Here is a 12015-nt window from a genome sequence, read left to right as displayed (position 1 = left end):
GCAACAGGGTTTAAGTGACTTGCCCAGGGTCAAACAGCTCAGAGGTATCTGAGACCATATTTGAAAGCAGGACCTCCCATCCCAACATCTGAGCCACCTAGCTACTCCCAAGTTAAAGACCTTTTAAGGAAAAATTTGGCAAATAGGGAAAGACATTGTTCTCACTGGCTGGGAGATGAGGAGGTCAGAGAGTGAAAACTCAAAGTATGCCATTCCATGAAGTCTTTATTCTCCTCACCAGTCTCTATCACGGTTAACTTGTGAATTGAGGGTGTGAAGATAGGTGTTAAGTGAAAGGGGGGGGGGGGGAGGGACGGAGCGATGCCTGGGAGGGTTTAAAAAGGATCGAGGTCTCAGTAGACTCTCATTCTCTCTGGCTCTCCAGCTCTCTTCGTACCTACCACTGGACCACCCCAGCCGCCTGAGGGCTCACCTGCCAGATACCAGACCTTCTCCTACATAGCTGGTACCAGAAGCACTTTCTGATGGAGTTTCCCTGCCTCCCACTGTGCAGAGACGAAGATGCTGAGCTTTGGACCTACTCTAAGAGGAGAGAGATGCAGGAAATCATACCTAGATTATTTCTTGGCCCATATTCTTCTGCCTCGAAAAACAAGCTCCCCGAACTGCAGAAACTTGGAATAACCCATGTCATATGCATAAGGCAAAGCCTTGAAGCCAAGTTTATCCAGCCGAACTTTCCGCAATTCTTGACGTATTTAGTCTTGGATATTGCAGATAATCCAGTTGAAAACATAACAGACTTTTTCCCCAAAAGTAAAGAATTTATTGATGGGGGTTTGCAAGCAGGAGGAAAAGTACTTGTCCACGGAAATGCAGGGTTATCCAGGAGCGCTGCCATCGTTGTTGCATACATAATGGAAACATTTAGAATGTCATTCAAAGATGCTTTTATGCACGTGAAAGGAAGAAGGTTCTGTATTTGTCCTAACGATGGATTTATCCACCAGCTTCGGTTATATGAAGCCATCTATCTTGCAAAATCAACTGTACAGATATCGCCATTGGAACAGGGAAGATCGTTATCTTTTCTTTCTGGTAATAGTGGCAATTTAAAGCGAAAGCATGGGGAAGAAGAGGAAGAAGAAGATTTCTGCAACTTTAAGAAGATTTCAAGAATATGATGAACTTGACTAGATCACACTGATTGTTCCTTTTTTTTTTTTTTAATACTTTATACTTTCATCCAAGGTTTTTTGGACTTTCCAAGAAGTTTTATTACAAAAATGCACTTTGCATACTTGATATTTCTTTCTTTGGATTATATAAAACTATTTCACTAAAATAAAATGTGAGTTGGGGATATTTCTTTCCAAAATCATTTAATTCAGTAGCAGTTTACTTAATAACAGTTTAATTAAACAAATAAAAATAGACTGTAATCCAGTGGCATCGAACTCAAATAGAAATGGGTGGAGAAGGGAGAGGAATATTATTAAACTATATATGGGTTATTTGCTTAGAAAATCATATATTCACATTATCTATGTTCTTGTGTATTTTTATTTGTTTTATTAAATATTTCACAATTATATTTTAATCTGGTTTGGACTAGATTAAGGAGCATTGCCAGACAGCAATGCCACGTAGTCCATAGGTCTGAAGTAGTCTACTTTGACTCCCAGCAACTTGTTTAACTGCTGTCTGCCTCAATTTCCTTATCTGTAAGCCATGGATAAGAATAGTACCTATCTCCAAGGGTTGTTGTGAGTATACAATGAGAAAATATTTTAAAGTGTTTTGCAAATTGTAAAATACCATATAAATGCTTCTGTGACCCTAAAAGAAATAGCAATATTGATATTTTGTGATTCATTAGTAGCAATGCTACTATAGGTAAACCTTTTAGCTTTTATTTTCATAGTCACGATAAAATGTGATCTCAAGATTTACTGATTATTTTTAAACCTTTTATTTAAAATGATATTATCCCTATTTTCCAGATGAGGAAACTGATCCAGAAGGGTGAAATGTGGCCAATATTTGCATAGCTAGTGTACTCTCTGCTGCTTTCTCTGCTTCTGAATCCTCCCTTGGCTCCTTTTCCACTTCTTTTTTGTCAAGCATGACTCCTCTGCCCTCATTTTCCAGTCTGAGGGGTGTCTAGCTCCATACTATGGCTCTCCTGCCTCAGAGCCCCTGGGGCTGGTCCACTGTAGTGGCAGGTGGTGGGGAAAAGCCAGTATGTCTAATTGGAAGGTAAGAATGACAGAATACACCAAAGCGTGGTTTGGCTGAAAAGACAAAGGGAAGTGTCATTTCCCAGTTGTCAGCATGCTCTGGCTCAGGAAAACACAGTGTTTCCCACTTTTCAATATGTAGGAGCCCATAGGTCATAGGAAGAGGAGAGCATCAGGCTTGGGCTGAATGCATCTCCATAGAAAGAAGCTCTGTTCGTGCTCCCTCCCTTCTATAGTCAGTCCTAATGAAGATTAGCAGTATCATTATCACACAGATTATTAACTCTTTATGTAACCACGGGCCCTTTGGGCTCAATACTTCAAAGATTTACCATTATGGGCATTCCCTTCACCAGCACTGATCACCACCCCAAAAGTTTTATGGGATGGTTTCATGAGTTGAGGTGGTTAAAAAAAAATAATCACCCTGTCACCTCCGCAGTGATCCTCCTCTCTCTTTAGCTAAGTGGACATTCTAATATATAATAAAAATAATTATATATGACTCCTACCCTATACATGAAACCTTTCCAGTTTCATAGGACCTGCTTGTGCTTCATGGCCATGGCCTTCGAAAAGCTCATGGAGTCACCTCCTGCCACAGAGAGGCATTAGAAGAGGACATTAATGGAGATTTGGCAAGTATGCCAGCATACTTCACACCAGTGTTTCACTCTTCATTCCAATGAGGTCCTTTGACTTTCTCAGGGTCACACACGCAGGAGGTGGCAGAACAGGGATCAGAACTCAGGTCTTCTGACTCCCAATCAAGTCTTTTTTCCACTATAACAACCACCCTGAGGACCAGATAAGTTCAGTGACTTTTCCAAGGTCAGATAAATGGTAAGTAGAAGAGAATGAATGTCAACCCAGTTCCTCTGATTCTTCATTCATAATTTTTTCCATTGTATTCTATAGATTCTCATTTCAATAATCTACTGTCTGGATGGTAGCTGGATAATATTTCCAAAAGTATATAATAATAATGATAATGATAATAGCAAACATTACGTAGCATCCTTTATGTGATAGGTACTATATACTATGCTTTATAATTATTATCTCATTTAGTCCTCACAATAACTCTGGGAGGTAGTTGCTATTGTTATCCCCATTTTATAGTTGAGGAAACTGAGGCAAATGGAGGTTAAGTGATTTGTCCAAGGTCACAATATTAAGTGTCTGAGGCCAGATTTGAATTGAGACCTTCCTGATTCCAGGCCCAACCTCTTATACCTCAAGCCACCTTGTTGTCTCAAATATCATCATATTAATGTTTTTTAATGCTAAGTCCTCATTCGTGCCACTTGCTCCTCAAGAATACAGCAACAGAAATACTATTTGAAGAATGACTTGTACATGTCCACCTCCAGAGAAAGAACTGTTAAGTAGAAATAAGCAAGGCAAAGTTTTATATAGACATAGATCTTTTTGTTTGATGCCTTCTCTTAATGGTGGGGAGGTGGTGAAGAAGGGAAGGAGTTACCTAGGGATTTTAAAGTAAAAAAAATAGATGAATTAATTTTTTTTAAATTCCTGCCGCTCATCTGCTTTAACCATGGTCAGTGCCTTGAACATAGAGGATAACTTAGGTAGATAAGATGGCCATTTACTTGACTGTTATTCCTCCATGTCTGCAGGTACTTCATTTTCCAGAAGCCCATATTTATTTGTTTCTTTTAATTATCAGTGTTCTTGGGATTGCCACTGATCCTTATTACAGAGAAGTTTTGGATCAAAATGAGGTCTGAGTGACAAAAAATTAAATACAATATTGTATCAGCTCAATGTCTAACGGTCACTTAAGTCAATAGTAATTTATTAAGCACTTACTATGTTCTGATTTTAATACACTGGAACTAATTGGAAATCTATTACATGAAAAGCAGCATGAGGATGGTCCAAAAGTTTCTGATGTTTTCAGCTAGAACATGGGGTCTGAGAGGACAAGAAAGAATCCTGGAGATCATCTTATTCCACAATCATCACCCCCTCCCAATCATTTTACAAATGAGGCTTAGACAAATTCAATAGCTTGTCCAAAGTGAAACAACCAGTAGTCATAAGAGGTGAGATTCAAACCCAGGTCCTCAGACTTCAAATTCATTGCCCTCTGAACTCTACTCTGCTGTTGCTATAGGAGTATAGAGCAATAGGTTACAATGGAAACCATCCTAGATTTGGAGTAAGGTGATTTTTTAAAATACTCTTTTAATTCTCTTATGACCCATGTGACTCACTTATTCTATTTAGTCCTCAGTTTACTTATCTGTAAAATGAGAACCTTGAACTCGATATTTATGGACTTTTCTAGCTCTCAAACTGTGTTCCTATGATCTTTTTTTAGCAACTAAAACTGGAAAAAATACATAATGAGAAAAATCTGTGGTGAATTCAGTAAATCTTTTAATGTAGAAAAATCCAGAATTTTATTAATCTTAATACACCCATATGCATTTGCAAAATGATATATATGTGTACATTTGCCATTTTTAGAAGTTATATTTACTTATTTATCACTTAATGAGATGGCTGTTGGCATATGGATTCACAGATCTCTTGCAATATCTCATTGGATCCCTGGAGAGGTCCAGGACCCATGGTTTGGAGGCCATAGTTATAGTGTAAAAAGTACTAAATTCAAAATAATTGAATTATAGGATAATAGACATTTAGGGCTAGGTGGAGCCTTTAGTGATCATTGAGTCCAGCCCCTGTTAAAATGAATGGTTTGACTAAATATATGAAAATCATAAATCTTTTATTTAAAAAGAAGTGGAAAGAGTGAAAGAAGAGAAATACAAAAGGATAGAGAAGACATTAACCTATCTAACTAAATATTGTTCCAGTGCTTGGCTCAGCCAGGACTTGTTAACCTTCAACCAGTATTAAACTCTCTCCAGAAGACAGGAAGGGAAAGCCAGCTATCCATTCACCCAAGTTCTCTCCAAGAGTCAGGTCAAGACAATGACTTGAGCTAAAGGTGACTCCTGAGGCCTACTTTCTTCTTTGAGTCTACCTTCTTCTTGAAGCCGACTTCCTTTCTTCCAGTCTACTCTCTTCTTGGAGTTTACTCCCCAGCCTCAGAAATTCAGGACCTTTTATAGTGGCTTTTTGTCTCCTCCCCTCCTCACAGAGGCCAATCACAGCTTCCAAATTGTCTAGCACTGCCCAGGGGGCAGTGTTTGTGGGAACCAGTTCTCACCTTCTGGAGGGGTGAATACTCATCAAAAGGGTTCACAGTTTCTGAGGGTGTGAACTCAAAAGAATTCACAAGTTTCTAACTGTTTGAGTTAAAAAAAAAAAAAGGGTGGAGCTTTCCAAGTATCTTGCTGGCTTTTCACCTAGCTCGAGGTAGGGTGTGAGCTCTTCCACCTAGTTCAAGCTTTTGTTGATTCAATCAAAAGGTAGACAAAGGAGAGCTAATTCTGTCTTCACAATTCCAGTGAGGTACTTAACTCAGGATAGACAATAGAGTAAAGAATTCTCTTTCACAGAAACCATACAGATACTTACTCAAAGTTCCCCAACTAGTCATTAAAGAGCCCAGGATTCCTTATTTACAGGCTAGCCCTCCTTTGGCTCAGACTTGGGTTCTAATTGTTTTGAGCCCCAGAGTAAGTCACTTAGGTTTTCTGAGTATCAGTTTTCTCATCTGTAAAAGGGGATGAGATTTGCCACACCTTCCTCATAAATTTATTGAGAGCATAAAAATGAAAACTATACAAATTTAAAGTGATATCATTACTGTTATGTGTGACTATTATTTGGGAATATAGTTGTGTGGCTATATCACTTCACTCCTTCCTGACTCAGTTTCCTCAACAGTAAAATGGTGGTGACAATATCACTTACTTCCCAGAGTTGTTGTGAAGATCAAAGGAAATAATAATTATAAATCACTTAGTGCCTGGTAGATAGTAGGTGCTTAATAAATGCTTGTTCTCTTCCCCTTTCTTGTCTTCCTAGCATATCGGTAAATCAAAAAGGTCCTATGTTAATACATCCCATAGAGTTATAATGCCCTGTGACCAGCTTAATACTAATTTAATTACTTATTAAGTGTCTGCTATGCTCTAGGTACTATTGGGGAAAATCAGACCTGACATTGATATAGCACTTGAAGGTTTACAAAGCAATTTTCATACATTTTTATCTGGTTGCTTGGTTGTTGTCCTTTATACTCAAAGAGGATTAAAATGACACCACGATGTTGCTGTCAGTGTATAGGGTGTCCAACTGTGGCTGGTCAGACCAAAATGAGCTCAGAAGGCTCTTTTGCAGGTCAGGCACAAAAACCTGTAAGTACATTTGGGATAGGGGTGACAGTTTCACTTTCTTTTGAGCTACTGCTAATCTTCATAGCAAAGTGCATGGATATTATCCCCATTTTACAGAGGAGGGAATGGAGGATCAAAAAGATGAAGTGACTTGCCCAAGTCATCTATCTGTTAAAGCCCTGAACCCTGGTCTTTTGGCTCTGAAACTTTCTCTCTGATACTACACTCAATATTTATCTTTTACTATATTTTTTATTTATTTTGTTAAGAATTTCTCAATTACAATAAAAAATTGCTAATATTCATTTTCTTTAAAAAAAAAAACTCTTACCTTCCCTCTTAGAATTGATACTATGTATTGGTTCCAAGGCAGAAGACTAAGCAATGGGGGTTATGAGACTTGCCTAGGCTCATATTGCTAGGAAGTATTGATATGGGGTACCCCAGATTGTGTCCCAGTCAGAAGAGTATATAAAAGACCAAATTTTCCCTTGCATTAAGGTGACTTTGAGGCAACTCTGTTCTCTCCATTCTTTTTTTTAAAATTTTTATTGATTAATTAAGAAAAATTTTCCATGGTTCCATGATTCATGTTCTTTCCCTCCCCTCCTTCCTTTCCCCTCCCATAGGCAAGGTGCAATTCCACTGGGTTTTACATGTGTCATTGCTCTCCCTTCATTCTTGATGAGCACAGATAGGCACATCCCAGCTTGCTCCTGATAAACATCTACTTTATGTCCCAGATATCTGATTGTCCTCCAAACTGGACAGTTCATTCCCTTTTGACTTTGAGGCACAGGACATAACCACATGATCCATCTCAGGTTCCAGAGCCCCAGTAACATGCCATTATCATTCTTTCTCTAGTCATGTAGACCCCGTTGTCAAAAGGGTATATAAAGCCCAGAATCCATCTCCTTGAGGAGGTAGTATCTCTCCTTGCACACCGTATCCCAACCATTTCAACACGAATTCCAAATCAATAAATTTCTCTTTTCATTTTTAAGCTAAGTTTTTTGAGTCTTGCATTCTTGCAAAGGCTAAGTTGTCACAAACCTGGAGTTTAGCTCAAGTTCCCCCACAATAGCATCTGAGGCTAGATTTGAGCCCAGAACTTCCTGTCTCTGGGTCTGAGTCTCAATTCACTGAGCCATCTAGCTACCCTTTGGGGAGAATCTTCAAAAAGCTAACTGAGAAATTTGAATTTTACTTCCCTTTAAGGGCATGGGGATATATTGTGATAGAACAAGAACAATGGAGTTTGAAGTCAGAAGACATGGGTTCAAATCTTGTTTTGGTTTCTTACTACCATTATAACCTCAATGAAGTCATTTAACCCTTCTGGATCACAGTTCCCTTATTTGTAAAATGAGAGTTGGACTAAATTGATTCCAATGGCCTTTACAGTTTTAGGTTTATAATTCTATAGTCTAAAACAAAATGGATTGGATTACATCACCCATAAAGTCCCTTCTGGATCTAAATCAATGTTTCTGCAACCTCTATTTAGCTACGAAAAATTTTATGGATTCTCCTAAGATAGTAGTTATACTATTATTATCCACTGATTGAGAAAATGCATAGCGAGGGACCTCAGTTCAGTCACATAAAATGCTAGGGGAACTTTTATAAAGTGTAATCAGGTGGGACCATCTCTTTATTATTGTACTTGGAACCCCTTGAAATGGATTGACTTTGTGTGGCTATCACCTTCCAACAGGGAGAGAGCCACCCTATTTCTGGGTACAGAGCCATCCTATGCCTCAAAAAGCAAAATGCATTCTCTTGTTTACACGCACCATCTCCATGCTTGCCACATGTCAGGGATCTGTGAGAATAGGCAAAGAGGTATATCTTGAGGTTACCATGCCTTTTGAATGTGTACCTTGAACTTTACTAAGAAGAAGAGATGGATAATTCTCAATCCAGAACAATTCTCATGCCATGCTCTTTTATTCTTTCATTTCTTTCTTTCTTTCCTTTTTTTAAAAAAGATCATTTATTTTCTTTTTTGAGTAAGCATATCATTTAGACTTCTTCAAAAGAATTCTGTTGAAAATCATATGAGTCTTTCTTATGCTTAAAAAAATGACTCTTTTTCTGATTGGGTATGATAAAATAAACAACTGCAGACTTCCTTTTTGCCTTAGCTTTGTTCCCAAAGAAAGATGTTGAGGGACCTTGAATTACTATTTGGGTTATAAAATGGATTGTACTGTGTTAAAAATGTGCATTTTGATTCAATGTGAGGTTTTTGTTGTTGTTTTTTAAACCATGCTGAATTAGAGACCTTCTCTTTTGACTCCTCCTAGGCTGTGGGCAGCTTGCTGAACCAGGGTAAACAGAGTTGTTAATATCATTGAATAAGAAATTAAATAAGAAGAGGAGGTGATGGTGTCAACAAGGAACTGAAAGCCAAGATTTGTCCTCACACAAGCCCCCCATAGATTATTTGCAGAAGATAATTAACAATTGATGTTACAGTGCTCAAAGAGATGACAATAAAAACTGATTATTTAAACAGCCTTCAAGTTTGAAAAATGATTCTCTTTGAGTCTTACAAAAACCTTGTGAGGTATAAGTACTAGCGATATTATTCCAGTTTTACAAATGAGAATACTGAGTGGGTAAGTAACTTACTTGCCCACGAACCAGAGGCAGGATTTGAATCTAGTTCTTTCTCATGATTCATTATGCCATGTTTCCTCTGCAGCTCTATTAAAGACATTTATTATTTTAAAATTGGAAACCTGATCCAACTCTGATGCTTACTATTTTAGATTGTTTACTATCTGTTTGTAGTCCTGATTGCAAATTTTTCGCAAAATAGTCAATAAAAGTGCAATGAGGGTCTTGAGAGCTTTCCCCTCCCTCCCTATTCCTCCATGATCTGCCGTTTTCCATCCCCAACCCACTCATTCAAAATGAGCAAGGAAAGGGGAAAAGGCTTTTCAATGCATTGGAGCCCAGGTATCATTTTTGTCCTTAACTGCCTGTGACAGAGAGAAATGCTGTTCTCTTTTGACGGGTGTCTCACCAGTGTTTCATGTCAGGAAGATAAGTCTGCAGAGAGCCTAGGGTGAATTGTGAAGGTAAACAAATAAACAACAGCCATTGGGACCTGCCTCCTTCCGTTTTCCTCATCAGACATGTGTCAGTGATCTTCCCAGTTCATTTATTCCTCTCCCTCATTATTACAGGTACTGAAGCAAATTTGGGAGAAAGGAAAGCGTCTCTCTTTTTACCAAGATCTTTCCCCTGTGAAGAGATGGTTTTAGTTTAAAGGAAGTGTGGTGTTGACAGCTGCTGCCACCATCAACACTATTTCAAAATCAAGTGGGCTTGGGGGTGGGCATCTCTGATTGCTGATGTAGAATGCCGAAGAGGGCACTATGGGGTATTCAGTCAATTGAGGAGCCCTACAGCATCCTTCTGGTTCTGGAAACAAAAGTATACCAATAATGACCTGGGACTGCTCTACTATCTAAGGGGAAGATGCAAAATGAAGTTGCCCCAAACTATAATTTCTATTTGTCCCTGATTCACTATCCAAGCATGGGTGAATCCTCAGAAATGCAATGGGATGCCTAGAAAATCTGTGCAACATCTGAAACACAATATAATCACATTTTTTATTACTATTATTATATCAAGAGTTCTATGGGATTCCTCCCTGTTTTGACATATAACCTTCTTTGGTGCTGAACTCTATTCCCTCTATTCCATCTTGCCTAAATTTCCCACCATTACATAAAGGCAAGGGCTATACTTAATGAAAGCCGTTATTAAGATGACTATATATTGCTTGAGAAAAGAAGGGACCTGAGCTAAAAAAGCTATAACTACGGTGGGGCAATCAAATATTTGCTCCAGTGTGCCATCAGGAATTTAGGAGATGCTAAAAGACTTAGAATTATTCTACGGTGTAGAAACAATAGAGCTTAGCAGGTTAAAATAAAGCATTCCCATCTAGGGGAGGTGAGGATCCTAGACTATCTATAGCGACTACATATCATGGTTGGCTTTAAAATAGCAGGAAATACTGCTATTTCTCTTTACCAGGATAGGTGTTTGAATAAGGGATGCTAAGATTTGAAGAATATTTTTTTTGGGGGGGTGTAGGATGTGTAAGGTATTGTGCAGGTAATCTTCCTGTCAGTGTGGTACTTTTCAAATGGGATAGGATTGGAGTATCCAAATGTCTCCATATTATCAAGGCGCCCAGTGGGCTCTTACTCCAACCTCTTATGATGTTAGCTGGGGATATATAGAGTTGACGTTGGGATATTCAACTGCCATGATCTTCCACCTACTCTAGACTTGCAAAGGATTCACCCTCCCGGTTACCCTATGAATTGATCTCTGAAGAGTTATGAAGAGAAGAAGAAGGGAGGTGGATGTACATGAACATCTTTTTCCTTACCCACTGTCAGCCAGTTGGTTAGTCAATAGACACTAACTAAGCATCTACTGCGTGTTAGGCAATAAGATAAATATGCTTTCAAGGAACTCACAATATTATAATGGAAGCAGACATATAAAAATAAACTGAAAAGGATGGGGTGAGAGGGCAAGAAGGGAGGGTACCAGGCCACGGAAATGGTGAAATCCTGCTGCAGCCAAGTGGGAAAAGATGAGATGGCAGCCCTGGAAGGAGCTCTCCACTATCTCCCTCCACTCTCTCCAATCCAGAGGGAGTGAAGGGCTCCAAGAGCAAGAAGTACCATGAAGGATGAATTTCAGAATTGATGTATTCTTGCGCTAAGATGAGTTTCTGGAGATAATAATGAAGTTCAGGAGAATAGCCAGATGGGAAATGATAAGGTGGCTGGCTGCTCTCTCGTTAAAAGGAAGATCTGGGAGGACCCCTCTGATGTCCACTCTCCAATCAGAGGGAAGGAGGGTCCCCTGCCTGTATTTGGGTCTCACATACTCTTGGCATGAAGACAGAGCTGAGTTCTTGGGCACATAGAGGCATGGAGGGAAGTGGGGAAAGGCCATTGGATCCTCCCTATGCCTGCCATAACTAGGGCACCTCAGCCAAGCACACACAACTTAACCAGTGTATAGTTAACAAGAAAAATTAGTTTACTAGGAAGCCACTAGGTGTTCTGTTGTGTTAATGAGCAACTCCTTGCCCCAGCAGCTGTGCTATGCAGCCTCAAGTCAGTTTTCAGAGTTTCTGTCTTCCCTACCATGGGGCCATGACACTTAATTCTCTCAACTGGGGGCACTTTTGGGGCCTCTTACTCTAGACACCCAACTTCTTAGTTCTGACTGAGTATTTGCATTGGCTCCCAAATAGTCTTCCTGCCTCTCTTAACACAGACAGAAGGATAGCTCAGTCACTCATTGAAGGTGTTAGAAAAACCGAGCCGTAGCTCTTGGGGTTCACTAGGAACCTTAGCACTAGAAACACAAAGCTTTGGAACCAGCCATAAAGCCCAACTGCAGTTAGAACAATTCTGAGAAGAAATGTCTCCGAATACTGGATCTATTTGCATGGCCTACCCGCAGCTAAGGAAGGAAAATCT

At 39.3% G+C, this 12015-nt stretch overlaps 1 protein-coding gene across 1 annotated transcript; it reads left to right on the top strand.

Annotated features, from left to right (window-relative positions):
- The first annotated feature begins 485 nt into the window (after nucleotides 1-485).
- Nucleotides 486-1145, top strand: LOC123245989 (serine/threonine/tyrosine-interacting protein-like). The gene has a single exon (XM_044674956.1). It carries the CDS (start codon nucleotides 486-488, stop codon nucleotides 1143-1145), a length of 660 nt encoding a protein of 219 aa, XP_044530891.1.
- The last annotated feature ends 10870 nt before the right edge of the window (nucleotides 1146-12015 follow it).

This window comes from Gracilinanus agilis, chromosome 4 (assembly GCF_016433145.1).
Source record: "Gracilinanus agilis isolate LMUSP501 chromosome 4, AgileGrace, whole genome shotgun sequence".
NCBI lineage: Eukaryota > Metazoa > Chordata > Mammalia > Didelphimorphia > Didelphidae > Gracilinanus > Gracilinanus agilis.
Note: the sequence above shows the minus strand (reverse complement) of the source record. Positions and strands in the feature narration are given on the sequence as shown.

What these genes read in the sequence shown, in the direction of transcription:
- LOC123245989 (XM_044674956.1), top strand. Translation starts at nt 486, where the DNA reads ATGGAGTTTCCCTGCCTCCCACTGTGCAGAGACGAAGATGCTGAGCTT.